We start from the raw sequence: 25,289 nt of genomic DNA, 5'->3' as shown, positions 1-25,289 counted from the left end.
GTACTGAATCGCTGAGAATAGCAAACTTCAGTGTTTAGAGCCATTTGAGTTTTCCCAGGGAGCCCAAGACATCCTCATTATGGGGCTGGCAGATGTGGCACAGGGCTTCTAGGAAACCTGTGCCTTTGGACAGCAACTGGGATGCCCTTGAACCTAAAATGGCACTAAATGCCTGAGTATAGGGAGCTGAATGTTACTGGAAATGACTGCAGGCTAAAATAATGGTTGCATTTCAGTGTGTGGTCATGCAGATGAAGAACAATAGTCCAGGATTTTACATACGTGTTCGCGGGTTTGGAGGAAGGAGATCTTGGGCATGTGGCAGTTATGTGCAGCAGTGACCAAAAGGCAAATAAGATGCTAAGATTTAGGAAAGCAACTAAGAACAGAACACAGTCACTGCAAACATCCCTGGTGTGCCTGCATCTTGAAAACTAGCTCTGGTCCCTGCAGTTCTTAAAGGATGTTTTAGAAATGCAAGAAGTAGAGGGGAAGGGTAGTGAAGGTAATCAGAAAGGTGGATGTGTTTCTGTCTAAGGCATGACTGAATAGGCTAGGACTTCTGCTCGTCAAAGAGGTGACAGAGCAGGCTATGATGGAAGTCTGTAAATCAAAGCGGTGTGGAAAACATTGTCTTTTACAGGACAAGAATTAGGGGATAGTACACAAAAGAAGCAAATGAGAGGTTTCAAGCGAAAAGGACTTGGTTCTTTGTGCAGCTAGAGAAAATCCTTGCTACAGGAGGATGCTGGATGCTCTGAGTTTACGTGGGTGGAAAAAAAAAAATTACTTTGTGGTGGAAATTTGTCACATGAATATCATCTGATACACCTGAGCTAACAGTTGCTGGATGCTGGAGCAGTAGCACTAATAGTCCACAGTCAGCAGTGCCAGTTAGGAGCTGAGGGAACATGTTGAGAACAAATGGGTGGTTCAAATGTGGTCAGCAGTGCAGGCCTCCTGTGGGGAAGGTTGTAAGTGTCTGTGAAAGCTTTTGAACTTCCCTTGGTAAGCATCTCTGGTTCTGTGAGGTCCCAAGAGAGCAGATCTCGAGCACGATCAAAGAGATTTGATTCTGTAGTTGAAACTTCTAGCCAAGGAGGGGGTGAGAAGAGGTTGTTGTTGAAGCACCGAGGCATTTCTGCAGCCAGTTAAAGGTCCAAATCCTGCAGAATGGTTCTCTGCGTGGTGGTGTGCAGATAGGCTGCTGAGTGAGTTACTGCACTGTGATGGGCAGAGGGTTTGTATGCCGAGAACTTAGTCTGGGTGACTGCTTGCCATGAAATACGTTGTGTCCTTGGAAAGCTGAGCTTCCAGGGTCAATGTAGTTGTGTATTGTTGTATCGTGTTCCTTACACAGTTAGTGCTAAACCCAGGATGCAGAGCAGAGATGGGGTGAGAGTGGGTAGGCAATCTGATAAATGCGACTATGATTGCAAACGTCTTGAATGGCTCCAGGTGGCTGGGGGCATGCTGTGACTAGCATGGATCATCTGGCTTTGCCTTGGGATTTGCATCAGCGCTTTAGGGTTGATTTCGGGTCTGGTGTCAGCCTCTCCGCCTGCTGTGAGCAGAGCTGGAGACTGTGGGCCATGTGTGCTGCGGTCCCTTCTGTGGCCAGCTGAGCTGTCCAGGCTAACATGCCAGCTTCTCTTGGGTGTTGTGGTGCTCATCAACACAGCTTCCAGATTTTACTGACTTAAAATGTCCCGGGCATCTCCACGCTGCCCTGAGACTGGTTTCTTGCTGTAGCAGGCTGCTTTGGAGAGATGCAGCACGCCTGGCATGCTCTGCCACGTGCTGCCTGCTGTGTGTGCACCCTTCTGGGGCTTGGTGGGATCGGACCCTGTTCTCCGATGTGGCTGTATCGTTCTGCCTGCTCTGACCGTGATTTCATTCTGTTTGTCTGCCTCTTTAGTGATGGTCCCATCTGTCGAATCTGTCATGAAGGTGGAAATGGGGAGGGACTGCTTTCCCCGTGTGACTGCACAGGAACACTGGGCACCGTGCACAAGAGCTGCCTGGAAAAATGGTTATCCTCCTCCAACACAAGTTACTGTGAGCTCTGCCACACAGAATTTGTTGTAGAGAGAAGACCGAGACCTTTGACAGAGGTACCGCTTTCTTCCTGCTTCACTTTTATTTCCTTACCATTTGAGAGAAAATGACTGATTTGCCCTACTTTCCTTGTGGTTCTTGCTGTCTCCTCCTCGCAGTACCTTAGCACTCAGAAAGAACAATTTGTTTAGAGAGATCAAGTCTCTCATCAGACCAAGTGACGTAGTTGCAAAAATGCAGTAGCAATGTTTGGGGCAACTCTTACCTGTGAACCCCCACATGCTACCTACCAGTGGCAGGCTGTAGGACTATGGAAAACATTGCACTTGTAGATATACTTTAACGCCTGAGAATTGAAACACAGAGGTCATCACACAACTGAAATATGAAGCTCTCAGGAATACTCTTTTTTCCTGTTAGTTTTAATCTTATCTCAGTGTTGCATTAGTGCAGCGCTCTTGCATGTGACTTCCTTGTCACGTTCTGCTCTGAAAAGTGAGATGTGGCAATTGCTGATACTGTTCCTAAAAGACCTGTCCTCCCTTGACTAATATTGATGTGTGCTTCAAAGCCTTTGGGTCTTGGTCCTTCCTGCTGAGCTGTGTTGCCTGCAGTTGAAGGAGAAAGCAGGACATGGCTCGGCCAGTCCTTATGTCACTCTTTGCCTTGACGGTACGGGGACCAGGTTCCTGATGGGTCCGTCAACCTCCCAGAGTTGGAAGGTACAATCCAGGCTCTGGTTGGTGGGTTGGTTTGGTTTTGTTTTGTTTATCACAAGGCTCTCTTCACTCCCCTGTTTAGGTGGTCTGCTGTGCTCCCATTTCAGACTCTCTTTGGCCCCCGAAGTTTATAGCAGCTGCCTGTAATGAAGCCCTTTACATGAGGGGAACAAAGGCAGCTTGGACTAGGCCATCTTCTGACCTCAGAATTCAAGTGTACATCCCCAAAGAGGAATAAGTAAATCACTGAGTTATAGTACAAAAGGCTGTAACGGTTTGTTTTAGAAGACTGTTTCATCTGTCTAAATATGTGTGGGTTGTGTTGGCAGGTGAGCAGGCGATGTTGATATGGCTACCGTTTCTGACAGTGCTGCAGGACCATGTGGGAGGGTGTTGCTGGCACACCTGAGGTCCAACCTGGAAGATCAAAGCAAGGTCCTGCAGCCCTTGCTGACCGCATCCCATTCGGATCGCATTTACTGCCTGTGAAACTGCAGGCAGGCTCTTCCCCAGGTCAGCTTGCTGCTAGATTGGGCTTGGGTGTTCATTCAACACAATGTGCAACTGCAGAGAAGCATCAGTCTGCAGGTGGGGATTTACAGTTAATGATTTTGGGACCCCCCCCAGTCCTGCAGCCATCAGCAATGAGAGAAGTGGGAAAGTATCATCTGGAGCCGCCACTGCAAATATTCCACTTGTTGCGTGCACCCTGTCCCTGCAGGGTTTTTCACCACGTGCCTCCCTGGCTGTGTTTGGCACATAGCTCTGTTTTTTGTTTCAAAAGTTACTTTTCCTGTTGATAGCGTTTCATACCAATGCAAAGCAGTGCTGCTGCGCTGTTGTCAGTGAGGCTGCAGGAGGAGGTCTGTGAGCTGATTCTTAACAACAGACTCCTGTTACCTGCCAGCTATTGGAAGTTTGTCAGTGCCTGCCACCAGCAGTGTGTATGTGGGGAGGCAGGGGTTAGTTCTGCTTTATAACTGTGATTGCTCTTGTCCGCTCTCTCCTCCCCCTTGCTCCATCAGTTAGATTAAAACCGAGTCACAATTGGAATTCTAAGTTGCTTTTCCCATCTCTGTTTCCATTCCCATCAATTCTAGAGGTTATTTCCTTTCCCTTCCCACCTCCCTCTGGAAATGATACCTGCCCCCTCCTCCCTCCTGCAGTCCCCGGCTCTCCTTCCCACAATTCCATCTCCTCTGGGTGTCCAGCGAGCCTTGAAGGGGAAAAGAGCCCCCCAACTGGGGAAGCATTCAAGTTCCAGTTTGCAAAATTGATATTCAGTTTTAATGACTATTTAATTTACAACTGACTGTCATTGACTTGACAGCCACAGACAGGAGAAGGGGGCTTCTAAAGACAAGGTCTAAAGACAGCTTTAGACTACAGTGCTAAACCAAACCATGTATTTAGCAAAGCAGTTTGTAAAAGAGCATTACATCAGTGGTTAGTGCTGTCTGAGTCTTAACGCTTTTCTCCCAGCTGCTAAAACATATAAAATGGCTCTTTGACCAAAAACTCTCAAATGGTTGTTTCAGAGTTTGAAAACTACTGCTTTAAGACATTTGGGAAGGTCCATATCTTGGCTTTGAGGACACACTGCAGGCAAGCCCAGTAACAGTGAGCTTGCTAGGGCTTATGCGGGCCAAAATTTTGAGTGCAGGTTTCAGATGTTTTGGCTTAAGAGCTAGTAAAATATTCATGCCCAGAAACAAACATGTGGAAGAGCGTTTAGCCATGGTTCACAGATGCTGTAGCACCTCGTAACAAGTACAGGCTTAGAAAACGGCGTACTTGAATCAAAGCTCAAAGACCCGTGTATATTGGAGGAGTTTCTCCTCTGATACCGAGGTCTGTGCCTCCAGCAGGCAAGAGTAGCTTGCTGGGACAGTGCGAGAGGAAAGTCATGAGTCCTCTGTGCACCTTCCTGTCTGTACTCCAAGGTGGATGAGTGAGCAGCATGGAACAATCAAATTTTAATTCCTGTTGAAATCTGTGAATAGCCCGTCTGAACTGGAGCCTGTAAAGGGTATGGTGACCAACAGGCAATCTGTGAGCGTTGAGAGGTGATGGGTGAGCAGCATTTAATGAGCCTCAAATGCAAGAGAAATGCCACTGGATTTTCAGAGAGGAATAGGCCTCAAACTGTTACTGATAGCGTCAAAGGCTTTGGGATGTGAATTATTTGTTACTCCTCGTGTTTGGGGACTGACTGTGAGCACGGCGAAGGGGATGATCTGCCTTGCTCTGGTGTCTCCTGTGTCTGCTAGGGGAACAGCTTGCATAAAGTGCTGTTAGTGCCTTGTGAGTTTGGAGGCTGGTAAGCACTTGATGAGAAGTCACCGGTTAGCAGGTGAGAGTGATCCCTGCCATGGAGCAGAGCCTATCGTGCAGCTCACCATACAGCCCTAGAGTCATTCCCTTGCCTGCAGCTCATTGGCAGCAAGGTTTTTTCCCTGGCTTGAAGAGCAGCCTGTAGCCTGGTTTAATAAATCCCATGGTAGCAGACTGCTCTTGCTCTTTCCCAGGGGCCAGCAGTGCTTCCCCAGCACGCGATGGAGTGCTGCAAGCCTGGTAGAAGCCGCACTGAGCAGCGTGTGCTGTGGTGGAGGCACGCGGGTGTGCCGGGTCTCCGTACAGCGCGGTTCAGCTGATCGGCATGTGCACTGCGTACCTGGCACGTCATGAGTAGAGGGCTCCTGCTGGAGTGAAGTGGCTCACCTGGCTGGAAGGACCACCTGGTTTTGTTGTACTACTTCTACCACGCTGTAAAACACTCTGATCCGTGCCTGGAGTCTGGGGAAAATGTCCTGGAGTTCAGTTTCTTGTTTTCCTTGGGAGTTGTTAAAACCACTCTGACCTTGTGCATCACTGAAATCTCTGCTTGTCAGAAGTGTTGACAATGAGTGCACTTCGCCATGTGATGTTTGCTTGGGCTTTTTGTTCACCTAAAGGCCAACTTCAAGAACTTGGCCGCTTTCAGAAGTGCGCCTGCTGTTAGCAGAGGCTCTGCCCTTAGTGCAGAGCCCTTCTGAAAGAGCTGATACAGCTTTGCCAGCTTGCTGGCGCTTTCCATTCATACCCTCTGTCTGCAATCTGGTGTAATCTCATCCCCACACCAGAGTGGGCTGAAACTCTTCACCAAATACTTTTTGGGAAGTGTCATCCCCAAGTTGTTCGTCTGTTTCTGAGAACAGGCCTGGGGAAAGAGGCTGCTTAGTCATTTAAAAATGACACAGTTCCCTCAGCCTTCTTATCTGAGAGATTCTCTGCTCCTTTGTTGTGGGGAGGGGTGGGGACCATTTTGAAACTTTTGGGGAAGTGATGCTCATGTCCGAGTGTGCTGTTTAGTAGCTCTGATAAAAATCCACTGTTCACCAAGTAAAACCAGGAGGTCAAAATAGAAATTAGTGAGCAGAAGAGGATAAATGGGCTGGAGAAGTAGGACTGGGAACGATGCGGGAGCGTGCTTTGTGGCAGTGGTGTTGCTTTTTAAAAGGGCCTGTCCCATGTGTGAAAGGGTATCCAGGCATCGTAGCTATCTTTTGCTGTCACGCTGCCACCGTGAAACCCACAAGAGAATTAGCTGACATGCTACCTGCTGATGTTGGTCCTCACAGGAGAAAGCAGCTAGCTCTTGCTGTTTGCTCTGCTGTGTGCTGCCTTTCCAGCCTGGGGAGACTTAGAGCTGCTCGTAGGGGCTGCGGTGGTCCTGGTCAGCAGAGCCCACGCTGTGGGGATGGGCCATCAGCCCTGTGAAAAACTAGCTCCGTCTATGTGTCACTTGAAGAGTCTTCAGAAGGAGAGAGGCTGAGCTGACTGTGGACTGGAGGAGGCATTTTGGTGAGCGCTGTGAGGAAGCTACATGGTCGAGTTGAAATGCTTCTGCGGAAGCTGCAGAAAGTTCTTGAAAGCGAGGAAATGCCACAACCAAAATTGCCTTAGTTTTTCCTTCAGTGCTCTTGCATATGTGCATTACAGTGTGGTCTCTGTGGTCACAGACTGCGTTTTCCAGGATCAGCGCATGGGTGAAAGATGCCCACTAGCTAACTTTGTTTATGCCGCTGTGTTGTGTGGCTGTGTGCTCTTGTATCCCTGCTCACAAGACAAAATTATTCATTTCCCTGTGGGCTGCTTTGGGGTGCTTATTGCTGTGATATCTGAACACTTCACAGACAGTAATTTATTTTTGCAGTCTCTCTTAGGGAGGGAAGACAGCAGTCTTGTTCAGCATGGATTAAAGAGAATTTTTTAGTAGAACTGAATTTTTATTTTCTTTAAGCAGCCATTTATTTATGTTGTGGTCTGTTCAATGTAAAAATAGTAACAGTGTTTGCTGCCAGTGTGCCTGATCTCTGAACCAGGAGCAGGGGACTCGTCTGAGCCTGGAGCCAGCTCTGGCAGCCACGGGCTGGCCCATGGGTGCGGGGAGGGTATCTGCTGCAGTTCAGCCTAGTTCCTGTTATTTTTTAACTAAGAAGCTGGTTGAAAGCTGAAAAAAACACGAAAGGCTTTTGTTAACTGTCAGGCTGTGAGATTGATAGGCTGAGCGCTTTTTTGGGGGCATGTTTTGAACCAGTGCAGGTGAAGATGGAGAGTTGAACTGCAGTCCCAGGTGCGCGGGAAGGATCTGTAGGTGCAGGATGCTGCCACGCCGGTGCTGGACAGAGTGGCTTCTGCTTGGCTCTCTGAAATGGTCTCCAGCACAAGAGGGTTGTGGAATGGGACTCTCAAGTGAGGAGCACGTCCCGAGCAAAGAATGAGATGGCCAAGCGTTGGAGTGGGATGTTTTTCCAGTACCTGACTTTCCTACATCAATGTTAGTTTAATGTGCATCCATATGTTTACAGGGAAGTGATCTGAATCGATGAGACTAGCCAGCATGGCTGGCATAGTCAAAAAGTGCAAAATATGTTTCTGTGTTACCTGGAAAACTTCAGCATTAGATATTTAGATGAAATATTCAAACCGTAAGTTGCAGTGCATACAGTTTTCCTGGAACAGGTAGTTTCTTCTTTGTTCCAATAACGTTAAGCACAGAAAGTGCAGTTACTGCCTAGGATTCATCTTCAGGAAACATCTGTATCTTTGCTGTTGGGAGCATTGTAGAAGAAGGAGTGCAGACCTTTGGAAATGAAGTGTTGCTTCAGTCTAGACAGCTCTTTCTCCCAGGCCACGGGTGGTCACACGGTTCTCTAGGCAGAGTTGGGTGTATTTGCCCTAACTTTTTACACCTTAAATTTGCCTCAGCGAAACCTTGTTCTTTAGAGTCCTATAGTCTATGGAGAGAAGGAAATGCCTCTTGCGATCAATTAATTCCTGCCTCCTTAGAAACCTATTTAGGATGGGTCAACTTGTCTGGAGGTGCCTGCCTTTTTCTGGCTCTAGGAGAACCAAGGTAAGTGCTGTCACAGGCAGTTCGTTGTGCAAATCTAAATATCCCCCCCCCCCCCTGCTTAGTGTTCTCCCTTCCACGTAAACTTCTTCCTTTGGTCTGCAGCTAAATCCATCACAAACCTATTTTCGCTTACAAAGTGCTCTCCGTGCTGAAGATGCTTTGTCCTCTAGGATTTCAGGCAGAACTGCACGGATTGAGACGTTTGGTACTGTATTGGATGCATCGTGTATTTCTAGAACGCATTATCAAGGGTGATGCTGTGGCTCTGTTTCTACAACCACAAGCATGCGCAGCCCTTCCGCACAGCTCCTGGTCTTCTCCCTGGCTGCAGCCTGCTGCCCATGGAGTGAGGAGGGAGCACGGGTCGGTCCGTGTTTGTGTACCTGAGCCCACTCCTGGCCATTTGCCCTCTGCTTTCCCAGGTTACCAGCAAGAGTACTTCCTTTCCATGGCCGCCTTGTTTTGTGTATTTTGCTGTGGCACTGATCTCATTTATCTTTTAAATTCATTAACTGCTTGTAAAGTGCTTTAACTTTAACCTACTGTTAATCTTGGCCCCTCTGAGTGTTTCTAAATGGGAAACACCACCTCCACCCCCCAGGGACTCCCATTTCAGGCCATCTGCCTGTGCTGCGAGTCAGCTTTGGTTTCCCATCTCCTTTGGCCCGCATTGCCCATCGGACAGGCGCTGCCCGCTCGGCCTGGCGCAACCCCGGTGTTGGGCAATTGGTGCCGCGGGTCCATGCCAAGCAGCCGAGGTCTCTGCACGGAAATGTCCTGGGCTGGCAGCTCAGACAGGCGTCACAGAGCAGCAGCTGTTTAATCCCAGCAAAATGTCAGTCCATGTTAAAGAGGAAGGATGTATTTTTGTGCACACATCATGTAAATCCTAGGGAGAGGAACCGAGGGGTTACAGGACTCCGCTCTGAGAGTGGGCATTAAGTTCTGGTGCTGAGGCCAAGGCATTGCTAAAATTACCACAATGTTGAAAGCCAACATATCCTGGTGGTAAAAGCTAATGAGTGTTATGCATGACTTGTTCATAATGCTTCTCTAGAGTGTTTAATACCTTTGCTAAAGCAAAACTCATTTGAGACAGCTCACTAATTCCGAAAGAGATTTCTCTGGTGAATCAGTCACCACTGGAGCAGTTTAGCCACACCCTTTGTTCCCATATTTCTGTCCTTGCAAGCAGGTCTCATGATGGAGCCCCAAGAAAATTCTGCTTCCATGTCTTCAGTGCTGGTGCTTTTCTGCAATGTGTGTGTTAACGTGCTTTATTTAAAAATGGCAGCTTTAGTGATACCTGCATGTCCCTAAGCCTCTGCAAAACATCTCCTTCCAAGGGTAGTATGCAGTACAGAAGACTGGCAATTTTTGCTCCTACTGCTTTTCTTTGTGTTTTATTATGCAATTTTGATTAAAAGATGTTTATTTTTTACTGACTGCTAATGCTTTTGCTTCACTTAGGCTGGATATTTTATATAGGTCAGTGGATTTTTTTTTTTTTTTTTTTTTTTTTGTGTCTCATAAGGAAAGTACGACTTCCAAACACAACTGTTGCCTGCAACAAAACGTGTTTGAAATTCTCAGAGATGTTTGCTTGGCTGTTTGGGTCATGCTGGAGTATGGGACACCTTCCGTGGGTCTGCCACATACAGTCTTTCTGCTCCGTGTCACTAGTCTCCCGTACCTCTGTAGCTGTGAGAGGTGCTGCTGGGATGTCTCCAGTACAAGCAAAGTGAGGTTTAAAGGGAGCAATAGTGATATTACTCCTGCTTATGTTATTAGGAAAAGAAATTTCCCCTCCGGGTGCAGTGCCTGGTGCAGCGATCACTGCCTGCCCCCCCCTCCAGTTCTGAGAACTGAGATGTGATGTAAACTCTCCCCCACCCTTCCTCCAGCCTTATCTTCCTCGCAGACAGACTTTTTGCTTTGCTTTCCTTGAACTCTTCTGCTGAATTCACTGCACTGTTCTCTGTCTCGTCTGTGCTCATCTACCCCCTTCCCCAGCTTGTCTCTCTCCTTACTCAGTGCAAGCCTATGTTAGGCTCCTGTATCTAGTGAAGAACAAATCATTCTTGGCTCCAGCTGAGCCCCATTTCTCTCTCATATTTTCCTTTCTGTCTTTGCATCTGCTGTCTGGAGATGCTCTTCTTGGATCCCACCCTAGATCCTCTTGGTATTTCTCTGGGCAGTCCCTGTCACTGCTCTGCAAACCTGGAATGGTCTCTTTGGGGCCAAAACGGGAAATACTTCATCCCTGTGCTCTTGGCACTTACCAGCGCTAGTGTCTTCCCTACATGTCCATCTTCACCACTTTGTCCAGCCCTGTCTGTGCCCTGAGGATCTAGAGGGCCTGCTACCAGTGGGGTTTCTCTGGGGTGCAGCTGCTGGTGCTGCTATCTCATATTTGTGCATGTTGTGGCACGGCATTTCCCATGGTGACACCACCACAGAAGCACCTGCTGCTGTGTAGGAAAGTGTCCTGGTGACCTGCAGCGCTGCTTGGGTCAGTTCATCTCCCGTCCACCATCTCTAGCGCTCCTGCAGCTCTTGCTCTCCTTGGGTCAGCCCAGTGCCCTGTGCTTCCCAGTGGATGGAGCTGGGCTGAGTGCATCAGGAAGGCTCTCATGCCTGAACAAAGAGATTCAGCTTGTTGAGGTTTGTGGAGCATCAATGGGCTGGCAACCTGGCAGTTGCACAGTGGGGAAAGGAGGATGGGCAGGGACAACTTTGCTTTGCAGCATTTAACTGCTCTGCTTGCAGGGCTAGGGGTGTTTCTGGGTCTTGGCTTCCTGAACTCTGAGTATTCCATCAGAAAATGTCCCTCCCCACCTTGGTAAAGGAAACAGGACTATCCTGCTGGGACTGCCCATGGAGCTTGGTGGCCTGCAAGGAGGTTTTGGTGGATGTCCAGAGAAGGGATGTGACAATCCCTCTTCCGAAGCTGCGTTTTTTGGTTTGACACGTTTCTCAGGGCAGGGACAGGGCTACTTGTGCTGCTGTGAATCAAGGTCATGTTTTTCTTTCTGGCTTTACATATATGCAGGCATCAGGTCAGCATCGAAAGGAAAATCAACAGGTGCCTGAGCAGCCACAGGCTAACTATTTGGACAGAAAGGACACGGGATGTTTTGTAATGCAGCTGGCTTTACACAGCCAAATACTCCTGTTGTTGCTGCAGCTTGTGTCATACTGTAGCTGTGAAGCACAGGGGGAGCCTTGTGGCAGGGTCAGCTGGTGAGATTGGCGGGTCAGGCTGGTCCTGGACGGCGCTTACCAGAGCGTGTGGTCCAGCTGCGAGGCTGGGAGAGACCTGAGCACGTGCTGGCTGGAGACTGCTGGTCCCGCTGGTGCTGGTACCGCACTGCACCGGTCCCACTTGGCATGGGACTGCCATCGGCTGGCATGTGAATGTTGCAGGGCCTAGTAGCTCACAGCCATGTACATTTTGCAACACAAGGTAAGTGAGCTGTAAAAATCAATTAAAGCTTATTCTAAAACACCCATTTATAACCCCCCAGAAAGACTGCAGGGTGCTGAGCACTGCTGGGACAGTCCCTCATCAGTCCATTCCCCTTGGTCCCAAGTGGCAGAATGCAGCCGAGCTCCGAGACATGCAGAGTAGCTGGTGCTGGGATGGACTGTCTGGGAGACTGCTCTGTTACACTTGGAGCTCTGCTCTTGGCTTCCAGAAGAGCTGATGATGTTCTGGTGCCTTTTTCTGTATGCCAGCCTCCTGCCTTCTGTCACCTGGGGCTCACCCTAGCTAGTTTCATGGGCACTGCAACACTCAAAGATCGTTCATCATCCCGTAGCCCTGGCGTGGGTCCAAGAAATGAGCTCCCCTCCACAACCCTGCTGGTCCCAGTAGAAAGAACATCTGGGAAAGCCTCAGGATCATGCTGGAGGACAAAGAAATATGGTTGTACGCAGAATAACTTCTTGTTGCACAAGCAGAGAGAGGGTGTTTCCAGCAGGGTGGTCTGGGGCCCAGCTTATAGCTGAAGTGGGCAGCAAGCAGCCAGCCCTACCTCTTTCCCTTTAGTCTCACATGTGATTGCAGCATGGAAACAATTGTTTTTGGACTTGGCCTGGAAGAAGACCAAGTTGTGCTTTTGTTGCTTTCCCATGTTTACTTGATAGTTTTCCCTACAAAAATTGTTTAATTTGACTGACCACTTTTTGGATTGTTTGCAAGGTTTATTTTAAGTTATGTGCTGCTGTGCCAGAAACCCTGTGCCCTTAGGGTGGCTAATTGTATTCTTTTTTTACTGTGTCAATGCATATTGGCAAAGTAAATCAACTACTTCAAAAGGAAATTAATTTGCTTCCTGCCTTTACATGTTTGGCTCCCATCTTAGGGAGGAAGAAGGAGTTTCAAAGGTCACAAGGAATATAAATAGAATAAGATGCAGTAAAATACCTATCTGCCTTCAGTCCCTGAGTTTCTTATTGTATGAGGGTTAAAAGTGACCCAAGATGTCTTCTTACGGGGGATGGGGTGCTCTGGGATTGCTGCTAGAGGGATGTCCAGTTGGGGTAATTCAGCATTCACCTGAGTGCTATGTAGCGGGGCAGCTCTGTGCTGGTTGGATTAGGAAAAAACAGGTGCACGGTTGGGGGTTTGGACGATGGGGCCACCAATGCACTGTTTGTAGGAGCAGCTTTACCACCTAGATGAGTTGCTGTCCACCCTCGCTTCCCCCTAGGGTTGCTCAGGACTGTGTGTGGTCCTTATCTTCCCCACGCAGCTCATCACCACTAATCTCTTCTGCAAAGCCACACAAGGGGTGACTTGCAGGTCTGCCTCCCTTCTCCCAGCTCCTCCTGTCCAAACCACAGTTGTGGCTGCTCTGAAATTTCCTTCTGGCTGTCTGGCCATTAAGTCGTGCTCAGAATGGCTTTAAAAATGCTTCTAACTTGTCCTCTGTTATTGCAGGAGCGTTACTCGGTTCTCGGATCTGTCTGTGCTCTTCAGCTCCCAGCTTGCTCTCTAGCTTTGCTTATTCTTGCTCTGTTTGGGTCTCTCAGATGCTTCAGGTCACATCTCTAAAACATCTTGCCTATCAGTCCTCCCAGCTGAAATTCCTGGCCAGGCTCTTCTCTGTTGCTGCAGCATCCTCTCCTCCATTCTTGGCCAGCTCAGTGTCCCATTGCAGGTGTCTGCAGAGCACGCTGCTACCGTGGCTCTGACTACCCCAGCCATGTTGCTGTTCCTTGCCTGGTTTTGCCATCTCCCCCTTCTCTTTCCCGTTTCAACAAAAGTTGTCTGCTCTTTTCATCCTGTCCTCACCCCTCTGCTGTGTCTTGCTGTACATGCCTCACATTAGACTCTCTCCATAGTTAAATCTGCGCTAACCTGTGTGCACCCTTCCATGCTCCCCTTCTGGGCCAGCACTTTCTGCTTGTCTTTTTGGCCAGCTATGTCCTCAGGTTACCTGTGCTCTGTTTTGACCGGTGTGGTCTCATTAATTTCTTGCATACCTGCCACCACCCCTTCAGTATTGCTATTTAAACTGTGGTTTCCCCTGTGGGGAAGGACCTTTTTGTGCATAGTTCTCAGATGGGTCCCGTTTCATGCTGCCTGTTCAAAAGTGGGCACCCTACTCCAAGTTTGGCAGTAGGACATGCATGCCTGGCCCTGGCTGCCTTGAGGATATTCCCTTCCTTGCTCTGACTGCCTTTTTGATCATGTTCTCCAATTAAAATTTTTTTTGAGAAAAAAAGTCCTAAATGAGACGAGTCGTCCTCATGCAGGAAAGAAGGAAGGATCTGGCAGCCGAGCATACAGAACTCACAGTTAAAATGTGCTGCAACAACTCTGGGTATTGGTAGGAACCACAGCTGCTTGCTATTCTAGGAAAGGAAAGGCTGAAAATAGCATAATCCCAGGAAAACTAGAACAATTGCTGTTGTCAAAGTCAAGTATCTAATATGAACACACACTGGAAGCAAGTCGGGACTCCTAAAAGTAGTGAACGTTTAGAGATCGCCTGTTGAGGGAAACCTGCCTGCAGCAGAGCTGCATTTGTTCTGCAACCTGCTAATTTTTGAGAGCTGCAGGAGAGAAGCGCTTGCAAAGCCTCTTGGTAATACAGAGCAAAGTGCAGTAACCTCCACCACGGTGGATCACTTATTGCCTGGGAGGCAAGAAAGCAAGCCTGAAAATGGAAAGGAATACACCAGAACCGGCTCTGTCCTCGTCCTGGCAGGTCTCTTCTGCCTGTAATGTCGTGGCCAGCGGATGCCACCAGCAGTGGAAAGGTCTTTGGGATTTTGCAGTCACGAAGGTGGTGTTTTCAGCATCTGTGCGATCATGCCTTGTCCCTTCATGGTCACTTGTGATCCACTGAGGTCTGGGAGAAAGCAGTGGGGAATCTTCCCCTAGCCAGCCGAGCTCTGTGTCCCTCCTCACCTGACAATTGTGCTGCTTTCTCTTTAGAAATGGTCAAAGGCTTTCTCTGTGAGAAAGATGCAGATTTGGGCACAGGTTGTTCTGTAAAAGAAAATGGGTTTGTGTTACCTTCCTCTGCTGGGGCCAGCCCACCACCGTGGCCCCTTGCCTGCTGTCCTGCTTTGTCTGCTCAGGTGCAAAGCTTTCTGCTAGTTACTTGCTTTCTTTTTGCTTTTCTATTCCTTTTTCTCCAATCTGGGTTTCTTAGTTGCTGAAGTGATATGCTTTTTTCGTCTCTATCATCACCTCAGTGAAAATATTGGGTGTGTGCGTGTTTGCATTCCCCACTGATGGCCCTGGTTGGGTGCTGGGTTCCCCGGTGAGCAGCGCTGCCGCGGCTCACTCAAGCCCTGAGGACAGTGCTCTACCCTTGAGAGCACTCCTTCTGCAGAGCTGTCTCTCACAGTCTCTCAGGTGGACCTGGGCATTCCAGATTTGATTTAAATCAGGAGTGAAACTTTATAAAATGCTGCGATTCTCCAAAAGGAACCAGAGGGCTGGATTTGGGACAGCTGCCCTTATGGCCTGGCCTGGCCACAGACTTCAATGCCCTGGTTTCCCAAAGCCCGTACACCAGTTGCAGAGTCCTGGATATATTTCTGTTGAAGCTGAATCCAAGACCTGTCAGATCTTTACTACGCCAGGCTTTACTGAACCGACCTCCATTTGTCTGCCAGCTGCTGCGTGCTCCTTGCTACTCCAGTGAAGAGCCCAGGCAGCTCCTGTATTTATTACTGCTTCCCACTACACATATTCTTCAGTTGTCTCTTCCCTTTCCCTTGATGGTTGTTAAAATATACTTGACACTCTAGCACTATTTTTGTGAAGATTTATGTGAGTTAAGTGTATGCACCATGTATGTACAGAGTGTGGAGAGCATGTGAGAGCTTCCCAGCATAGCAGTCCTGTTTTGCTAGCATGCTGTGTGCTCTGTGTGCTGCTGACTAATGCCCTTTCTCCCTTCCTTCCTGCAGTGGCTGAAGGATCCCGGTCCCCGCAATGAGAAGAGGACCCTTTTCTGTGACATGGTGTGTTTTCTGTTCATTACTCCCCTGGCAGCGATCTCTGGCTGGCTGTGTCTGCGCGGAGCCCAGGATCATTTGCAGTTCAACAGCAGACTGGAGGCCATTGGACTCATAGCACTAACTATAGCACTTTTCACAATCTATGTCCTTTGGACGCTGGTAAGTGTCTGCTGCCCAGGGCCTTGTTTCTGTTCAAAAGGGAGATCGAAGTACTGGCTCACGCCGTGTCGGTGCAGCCGGCTGTTTCTGACTCCCCTTGTGAGAAAAGCTTCGGCTCTTTCTCTTGAACATCCATTTAATTATCTTCAAATGGGAGCTGCTAAAGTTGTTGCTGAGAATGAGGAATTACCTCCTGATGATCTGCTTTCCAGGTTGACATGGGAGCCTTGTTCCCCGGGGTGTCATGTACCCCGGTGCAGACATGCCCAAGCGTGGCTGGGTCTGGGTGGGAAGGTCTGGTGCTCAGGGCAGGCAGTGATCCAGCTGTTGTTTCTGTTCCTATTTTTGAAAAGAAACACAAACTTAGTACCTGGGTGGTTTAGGGGAAAAATAAAATCTGGAAAATGTTTGACCCCTAAATCATCTGCCATCATGTCCCTCCATGCTTTGTGCTGCCCAGCACAGGTTGGCCATGCCTGAAGGAGGTGCAAACTGGCTGTCGGGGGTCTCTGTGGCCCACAACTAAACAAATTCCTACACAGTATTTTTAAGATGTCAGTAGCACAGAAGGGTGTGTGCAAGGAACACTCTGGCCCTGGGGAGACCTCTGACTTCTCTCTCATACGGGGTTTTTGGGCTCGAGCCCTGAGCCACGGCTGGGTAGCCAGCCTGCCCTGGCCCGCTGCTGCAGCTTTGCAGTGCAGGTTGGGATTAGTGGGAACCTGCACTTGACACTGTCTGGGTGTTGAACTGATCCGTGCTGGGAAAGAGCCTCCTGCAGATGCCTTGCTTTGCATCTTTTTGGACATGCTGAATTAGGCAGCCAGGGGCTTGCAGCTTGGGGCAAGTCCAGAAGAGCAGGAAAGCAAATGTGAATTTTCTGTGTAGCACATCTGTGAGTGCTTCCAGCTGAGAGCTCAGAGGAGCAGCTGGGCTGGGGAGTAGCTCCCTGCCTTGCCACTCCCCAAGCCCTTGGGGCTCCCAAGCCAGGGACTTCCTCTGTTTCCCATTCAGTTCTTTTGTGTTCTGTTGCTAGGTGGGCTTCTGAGTTTGGATCTTCATTTCAGCTCTCCTATTCAAAGCCCTGTGTGTGCTCATGCCCTGTCAGTACCCTTTCCCAGCTGCTTGCTGGGAAGCACCATTTTGGGCAGGGAAGAAGTGCAGTTGCTGGAGGAGAAATAGTGGGACCCCAAAAAGCTGGCAGTTCTGTGGGCAGTAGAAATGCCACAGCTCATTTCCCTGCCATCTCATGCTTTGATCTCTCAGAGTAACAGCTTTCCCGCAGGTTAGGACATTCCTTGCAACTCTCCCACACAGGCTCAGGTGCCAGGGGAGGGTGAGCTGGTGCTGCAGCCTTCGCTCTGGGGTGGTGCCTGCAGTGAGAGTGCCTGATCCGTGGTGCTGTCAAAACATGCAGCAATTGCAGTGCACAGGGAGCTGTTGAGGAAAGTCTCCACTGCTGCATGTATGTGCTGCATAAGGTTCACTTCTGTACCAAGCCTGGCTAAAATTGGAAACCTTAAAAGGAAGTGCTTCCGTCTTCTCTGTCCCAGGACTGGTCTGGAGGAAACGGAAAAATGGGAGGCGGGGGGTGTGTGAAATAACGAGTCCTGACTAAAATGGCTCTAGTTCTGCTGTGCTTCACGTTTCCTTGAATAGAGAAGGACATTAAGTGAAGCCCCTTTATTCACATTTACCGTATTCAACTGCAATTCTTCTGTGCTGCCATGGGCTGTGCAGCACAAAGGGCTGTTACGTGGCTGGGTGGTGATGGCTGTAATCAGTGCGAGGATTGCGAGAGAGGCCGTGGCCAAGGTTGCAACTCCTTCCTGTGGAGCAGCAGTTTTCCTTAATTCCCCATTCACACTCTGTCTCTGAAGACTGCGAGATGCATTTGCTTGTTTATCAGCAAACAACCTTATTCCCACAGTTGTCCCTCTACAACAGAAAAAAGGGGAGTGCACAGCTCAATAAGGTAAATTACCTCAATGCCGTGGTACAGCTCCATTTCTCATAGCTGATGTCTGAGACCTATCCAAAAGTAATAGGAATACTGACTTTTCCTTGTCAGATATACTTCCTGGTACTTCCTGCTTGCCAGCTAAGTGGTTCCTGTACTTTTACGAGGTACGAAAGCTTGGTTCTGATGAGTGGCTGACTGGATTCAGTATTTAATTTTCTTGCTCGCAATTTCTAGGAAAATAAATAGGAGGCAAATATATGCTGGTTTTATTCCTTCCTCAAGACATTCTAGAAAAGTATAATTTCAAAGCTAAGGAATCAGCAGGAGCTGTGAGAAAATCTGTAGTGGCGTTAATGACTGCAAAAGGACATGCTAAGGAGTCCAGCTTGCTGGGGAAACACAGCTCGAAGCTCCCCCTTGCAGGGCTGCTCTGAAACTGCACAGCCAGCTCGTGCCTCTGGGCCAGGCTGCTTCAGGTCCCCTCCAGCCTTTGCATCCTCTCCTGTCTCCCTCCAGATGGACAAGTCTCCCAGGTCACAGTGTTGTCAGAAAAAATGAGTCCAGTGTTGCAGACCAAGGAGAGAAGGCTTTTGCAAAGGGCAGAGAAGATCCATCAGGGTCTGTGAGATGGGAGGAGGCTGGTTGGATTCAGCCACTTGAGGCTGGTCCTATTGAGAACCCCTCATTTTGTCCAGACAAGATGCTTGCTTGCTTCAGCCTGTGGCTGGGGTGAAGGGGCAAGTTATGGTTCCTGCCCGCCACATCTCACCAGCCTGGCACCAAACGCAGCTGAGCAAACTCTTTCCCTCTCTCCTGGTGCTGCCCACAAAGCCCCTTTGGCTGTGCCATGCTCGGCCTGGGGTTACCAGGTATTAATTGATTCCTCATCAAAGGCTTGGGACATGGAGTGCCCCAAACAGTTTCAGGGTTGGTGCTGTCTCCCTTGGCCAGGGAGTGCTGGAGGATTGACAAGGAACATGCAGAGGGCAGATGGGTGACTGCGTCTCGCCAGCCCTCGTGGGCTCCGGCACTTGTGACGGGGGTTTAGTAACCAGACCGATGCGTTATTGCCCACCAGGTTTCGTTCCGCTACCACTGCCAGCTGTACTCGGAGTGGCGAAGGACCAACCAGAAAGTCCGCTTGATGATCCCAGCCTCGCGGAGCCCTCGCCCTGTGCCCCACTCCCTCCTCTCTGCCAAGCTCTTGAAGAAGACTGCGGATGAAACCACCGTCTGAGCCACCCCTTGGCTGCTGCACCACGTGGCTGCGGGGGTGAGGGCAGCCCTTCGGGGCTCGCAGAAGCAAAGAGGGTCAGGTGTCCCCACGTGCGCAGGAAGCATGGCAACTGTGGAGGCACTAGAAAGCAATCATCCCACCTGAAGGGACTTTGCGGTCAGCGTGTACTTTGTACTATGGCAAACAGACAGATAATCAACGTCTGTCATGTGAAATGGCCCAAAAGAGCCAGATGGCAGAATATGCCTGTCTGCAGGGACACTTTCCTATAACTAAATACCATTATGTGGAAAATATCTCCCTATATATATATATCTCTATATATATAATATTATTTTTTAATGGCCATGGATATTGTGTTTCAGTCCTTTTGTGTTGATGTTCTAAGCTTCAGTATAGAAGCTGGCAGCCTGATCTCATTCAGAGGTTAAATCTATGCCTTTTCTCCAAATGAGCATATAAAGAACACTTTTCATCAACCGTTCTTGAAACTCCCCTTCTCCTTTGCACTAAATTGGTTTTGATAATACTGCAGCAGCCTTTCCCATTACTCTTTGGTCTCTTTTGTGGTGTTTCTGTCCTTTCTAGAAAGTTGTGTGTTTTTAATAATTATTATAATCCCAGAAGGAGTAAAATGACATAATACTGAATGGAGACATTTTGTATTGTAAAGTACTGTAATTTTGAGAATTTCGAAATAAGTTTCAAAATGAGAAAATCTCTTCCTGTGCAGACGTGATCTCACAGAATGCTTTCCTTGCAGATCCTGGCTCATCCCCAGGACTCGGATGCACTCAGCTCTTGGTATGTCTGGCAAAGGTAGATGGAGGATCTGAGGATGGGAAGTGACGGCTCGTACTAGCTAAACCCACCATTGCCTTTTGTTTTTAAAAGATTCAGAAAGGAGCTTTCCTGACCCCAAAAGGTGAGAGTTGCGAGTCTCTGTTCGCTGATGTGCTTTCACCACCTTGAGGCTGGACCTCTCATAGTACTGGTTACATGCATACCTTATGGGACAGGCCGTGCTCTGCCGCCGCTCGGCAGGATGCAGCTGGTCTTGGCTGTCTCTGTGCGCTTTATTTGCACGTTTCTCGGCAGCACTTGGAGGAGCTGCGGTGATTTGGTTCATCCCTGACAACTCTGCCTGCCTTTTATGTGTCCTCTAGTGAAACACCCCAAGTTCACTGGTTCTCAGAGAACAGGCTCTGGGTCCCTTCTCCTGCAGGGCCAGTGTTCCTCCTCCTCCTTCATCCATCTGTGTTTCCAGCACATCCAGCTAACGAACCCCTCTGTCTTGGAGTGCCCAGTCTGCCAAGGGTCTCCCTGAGTTTGGCTTTAGTCCTTGCCCCTCTACTACCTCCCCGCCCTGCCAGACGATGCCTGTGCTTGGTGCTGTGCTTTCCTGAGCCCCGTGAGTGGAGCAGGCCGTAGGGACGCTGGCATTGGCATTGCCCTGCTGGAGTGCTCCACAGGTGTGTGCAGCTGCTTGGCGTGAGCCAAGGCTCTCACTCCCGTGATGGCGAGGGTAGATAGCAGGGAGGAGGCAGGCTCCAAGGTGCCCATGTCCTTGCAGTGGGTGGTGGTAGTCACACGCTATGTCCCTCCACTCCTTTGCTGAACGCAAGTGGATCAGTCCAATGCACTGCTAGATCGAGACCTGTAATTTCTTGAATTCAAAGCACCATGTGCCATTCCTCCTTCTGTCTAGCTGCAAAGCAGGATGCCTTTCATTACGTGTCCCCTGTTCCCTGACCCTAGGCTGGAAGTTGCTGGTGGCATTAGCAGCAAGGGCCAGTGCCCTGTCTCTCCCAGTAGGATTGCTTCAGCCCCGGGGCCTGGTCTATGTGTGCTCTCCTCCTTTGTCTCGTGTCCCAGGGTTCTTGTGCAACTTGGTGATACCCCAGCATATCTTGCAGCAGCCTCTCTCTGCCCAGCTGTGGGCCCCCGGGGGCTGGTCTGAGTTGGTCTCTGTTCTGAGCACGAGGGTCTTGTTTGATCATGGGGTGAACGTCTTCTGCCACAGCCAGGCTGTGCATCTCTGCTCCCCTCTCTCTGCCAGCCTCCCTGCCTGTCTCTTCCCTTCTGCCACATGCCCACGGGCACCTTCCCTTTTCCCTGTTGTGCAGGGATGACTCGGCCCCCGGTGCTCCTGGAGGCTTTTAGCGCAGAGAGGCCTCTTCAGCCCAGCTGCAGTTATGGTCCCTGCACAGCAGTAGCATCCTGCTTCAAATCAGCTTGTGCAGTGGAGCTCCCACGCAGGCGCTGCCTCCCTCCGCACACCCCTTCCCTTGGCAGTGAGCACTGCACCGCTGCTCTGTGCCTTGTCCTGGGTACCCCTTCCTTCAGCCCCTCCCCAACAAACCCTGTGTCACCAGGACATTCCCAGTGAAGAAAAAATTGGGGATTTAGTTTAACCTTCCCAGCCCTGGCTGCCTCCCAGGAGCTTGGTCTTGCGACACATCTAGTTCTGGCAGGTAACGAAGGATGTGCGCTCCCACACCATGTTCCCCTAGTAAGGACTTAATGGAGCCAGTCTTTCAGTTAGGAAACCCACTGCTGATCCAAATATGCAACTGTGAAAGCCAGAAGTCCCTGGCTGGGGGCAGCTGGGGCCCAGCCCTGTGCTGCTGCGCGGCCATGGCTTCGCTCTCAGCTTCCTTGTCTTTAGCATAGTTGCCAGTAATTGGAGTTGTTGCATGTGCTCCTGCAAAACCCAGTAGTGACTCTTTGGGTCTTCTCTTCCTTCCCAGAGGAGATGTTCAGCTCGTGGATGTGGGAAATCAGTGTCTCTGACCCGCCACGTTCCAGTGTCATGGGGAAGCGGGCTGTGCAATTATGTAAATAAAAGTGAGACAAACTTTGGGCTGTTGTGTTGTTACTGGAGGAGATGGGAGGGCCTGAAGGGCCCAGGCTGTCCCCCTGATAGCAAGCCCCGTGTGCTGGCTTCCTGGGGCGCTGTGGGCAGCTTTCCTGACCTGCCCCCAGGAGAGCTGGTGGAAGGTTTCATATTTGAGCTGAAGCTAGACAAAACCCAGGGCTTTTTGTCATCTATGGGCAGGTTTCTCTTGTCTATGCACAGGAACCTCCCTGGTGTGGGCCAAGCAGTGATGTTTGGGCCAAGGGAGTTCTTTTGGCCTCTCCAGAGGGTGGGTGTGGGGCTGCATGGAGCAATCCCAGTGCTCGCTGTGATGCAGCCCTGCAGAGGCTCCTGCCACTGTCTGCTGGTGCTGCCCCAGTGAATTGCCTGACCAGAGTCTGCCCTGCTGCCAGGACAGCCCAGCCCTTTGCTCCAGGGTGCTGGGAGAAGCCAGACCGTCTGCCAGACCATGCTCTCACCACCAGCCTGTGCTCTCATCCGAGCCTCAGGGTGCTGTGTCCGAGGCTGCAGGGTGCGAGAGCCGCTGGCAGCTGCAGCGCAGGAGAGGCTGAGCCACGCTCCTGGGCCATGCTGCACAGCTGGCTCCGAGAGCCATCTGGGGCCAGCATCACAGCAGGGGCTGCAGGGTGGCGTGGGGCAGGACGCCTGCCCAGGGCTGGATCTGGCACCTCAGGACACCCAGGCACCCATCGGTCCCTTTTCCTTGGTGTGGGCTCCAACACCTCCTGCAGTCCCAGCCCTGCCCTTAGCCCCTGCCCATGGGGTGGGCATCAACCAGGCAAAGCCTGGTTAGAAAGGCTGCGCCGCTTCTGAAGAGAGGAGGTGGAAATTGTTAAGCTGCTTATTAAAAGTGCCACTCAAGACGCTGCAAAAACAACGTTTGAACACGTTTCCAAGGCCCCGGACAAGGCCTTAGCCTTGGGCAAGACCTTGGACAAGACCCATGTTTCCTGGACAAGCTGGCAAATCAAGAGGGCTCTGGGCTTGTTTATATTAAAAGAAAAAAAGTTTTAAAAGAGCACTGTGTTCCTGGGAAGAAGGCTCACCCCAGTCTTTTAAAATAAAACTGTACTGCAACACAGCAATCTGCCCAGGATGAGGAGAAGAAAAAGCAGCAGCAGCAGCCGCCAAAACAGCATAAAAGAAACAGAAAACCCAGAGAAGGAGGGCTCACCATTAGAGAAGGAGACACATTTTGACAGGGATGGTTTTCATTCAGTTATTCAGAAGAACGTACCAAATCTGAGCAGGATTTTTTGAAGCATCTCTGAAACAGACCAGGATTGAGAAAAACCTGTTTATTGAGGTGCCTCCACTGCCTGTCACTGCAGCCTGTTCCCCCAAGAACAGTGAGGATCACATAGGTCTGATCACCACTTTGCTCTACCTTTGCTGCCAGGACAGGCCCCACCTTGGTGCCGACAGGACCGTGGGCTTCGTGAGTTACCCGCTGGCCTCCGTGCCCAGCCACCGACCGATGAGGCAGCGCATCAATCGCTGGCCCCACGCCTTCGCTCCGTCACAGCCATGATGCGCCATCCACGCAGGCTCTGGGTAGGGGACAAAAACTCCTGGCTGGGGTTGGCTCCCTGAAACATGCCTCTTAGAGGACCCAGATTAGTCTAGCCTTGCTTTTCAAGGACCTCTGTGTTCCTGAAGACTTCCTACCTGCAGTGGCACCAGAGTGCAGAGATACCTCTTGCACAAGAGGGGAGCTGAATTTAAACTCCTGTGAGTCTTCGTGGTGCAAGCCTACATGAAATTGTTACATTTCTCACCAAAATGCTGCAGTTATGCAACTAAGCTGCCAGAGTTGATTTTTTGCTGTGGGGGGTGGGGAAGGAACCTATTAAACCTTTTATCACCCTCCGAAACACAAAATTCCAGTGAAGAGCATCCAGGGCGCCAGTCTATTTAGAAACCCAGCTTTCCTCTGGTCTCACCCTGCCTGCATCAGGGTGACCAAGCTGGCTTTCAGAAAGCAATTTCCTTTTCTTGGTTGAGGGAGGTGTTCCTTACCACACAGGACAAGTCATTTGGGGTGTTTCCCATGACAAGGAGGGTGCGTGCTCTGTGCTTCAAAGAGGACCCTCGTGTTTCAGGACTGGTTTGGGGACTCTGCAGGTATGTGCTGATGGCTGGGATCTCTCCACAGGACCTGGGGCTCCGGGTACCAGCCAGCTGGTTGGCATGCAGCTCGGATGCCTCCTTGGCTGTTCTCCACAGAGATGTGAGGACCAGACCCCATGGCCAGAGTGGCATTGAAAAAAAACTGGGCTAAGCTATGCATGTTTTCAACATCTGAGATTTACTCTCAGATTCCAGAAACCACAGCAATGACGAATTGCAATTATTTTGCACAGGGCAAACGAGAAGAGTAAGCTTTTCCAGCTTACTCCAAGCCAGTATCAAACTAAGAGATAGTCTTTATATTTCAGGATCACATCTGCTTCTCAGTTTCTTGTCTTAAACAGAGAAGGACAATAGGTGAGAGGGAAAAAAAAAACGCTTGAAATAGGGCACAATCTCCAGCTGCAATGTTACCTACCACCTCCATGTAATCCTACAGAAAGAGCACAGAAATGCCCGAGTCTGCTCATTTCTGGGGTGCTTCTGCCCTGGACCCTCTTGGGTAAAAAAAAACAAACCAAACAAGCGGAGGTGTCCTGGCTGGCACCAAACAGACTCTCCTTCCTAAAAGTTGCAAGCAGCTTCACTGTCAGGAGTGGCCCCTGCCATCCAATGTGTTGATGCTCCATTTTTAAGAGCTTTCTCTCCTAAAGTAAGCAGAAACAGACTACAAACCTGTCACCTCCCATTCCAGTTCAGTTCCACCAGTAGGGTGTCTTTGTTTCTGATGCCGCTTCAAACGAAGCAGGTGAAATCCCTCATCAGAGGGTTGGGCGGCAGAAGGTCTCAAATCCGCACAGTCCTGGCAGATGTGGCACCTCAGCAGTTCTGTCCTGCCTCAGCACCCTGGTGTCTGCTTCCCATCCGCATCTTTCCCCTCGCAGTAGCCATGCACAAGTGACGAGTGTGGCATCTGGAGCCAGGTCACCTCCAAGGGCCAAGCACTCGTCCCCAGGGAGAGGCAGCAGGGCAGCCCCCCTCCATCAGTGAGGACTGGGGGGATCAGATCCCAGCACTGCAAACGCAGCTGGGGAACAGGACTGGAGGGGACTAAGAGAAGACGACAGAAATGTGTAATTAGAAGCAAACCTCCAAAGCGGTTGGGAGCAGGTGCATGCAATTTCTTTTCTCAGATGCAAACCATGAGCTACGAGGAGGAGCAGGAGATGTCGGAGATCCTAGCAAGGAGGCACTGGCCCTTACAGATTTGAGAGGGGCCTGCAGCAAAGTCCCTCACTGAGCGAGCCTGTGCCACATCCTGC

The 25,289-nt window shown here is 50.1% G+C and overlaps 1 protein-coding gene across 6 annotated transcripts in view; it reads left to right on the top strand.

Moving 5' to 3' along the window:
* Positions 1-25,289, top strand: part of MARCHF2 (membrane associated ring-CH-type finger 2) — a 43,549-nt gene that overhangs the window by 15,394 nt on the left and 2,866 nt on the right. For 2 of the 6 annotated variants that reach the window (XM_075723624.1, XM_075723620.1), the window contains 2 exons: positions 1,919-2,114; positions 15,610-18,664. In XM_075723624.1, coding sequence (XP_075579739.1) covers positions 1,919-2,114; positions 15,610-16,299 — 886 coding nt within the window. In that variant the 3' untranslated portion in view covers positions 16,300-18,664. Of the gene's footprint in view, positions 1-1,918; positions 2,115-15,609; positions 18,665-18,860; positions 19,945-21,769; positions 21,883-25,289 lie in introns of those variants that run through there. The other 4 variants (XM_075723623.1, XM_075723622.1, XM_075723621.1 and 1 more) reach the window with 4 other exon arrangements.

The sequence above is a fragment of the Pelecanus crispus genome, chromosome 20 (genome assembly GCF_030463565.1).
Source record: "Pelecanus crispus isolate bPelCri1 chromosome 20, bPelCri1.pri, whole genome shotgun sequence".
NCBI classification, from domain to species: domain Eukaryota; kingdom Metazoa; phylum Chordata; class Aves; order Pelecaniformes; family Pelecanidae; genus Pelecanus; species Pelecanus crispus.
This window is presented reverse-complemented; position numbering and strand designations above follow the sequence as displayed.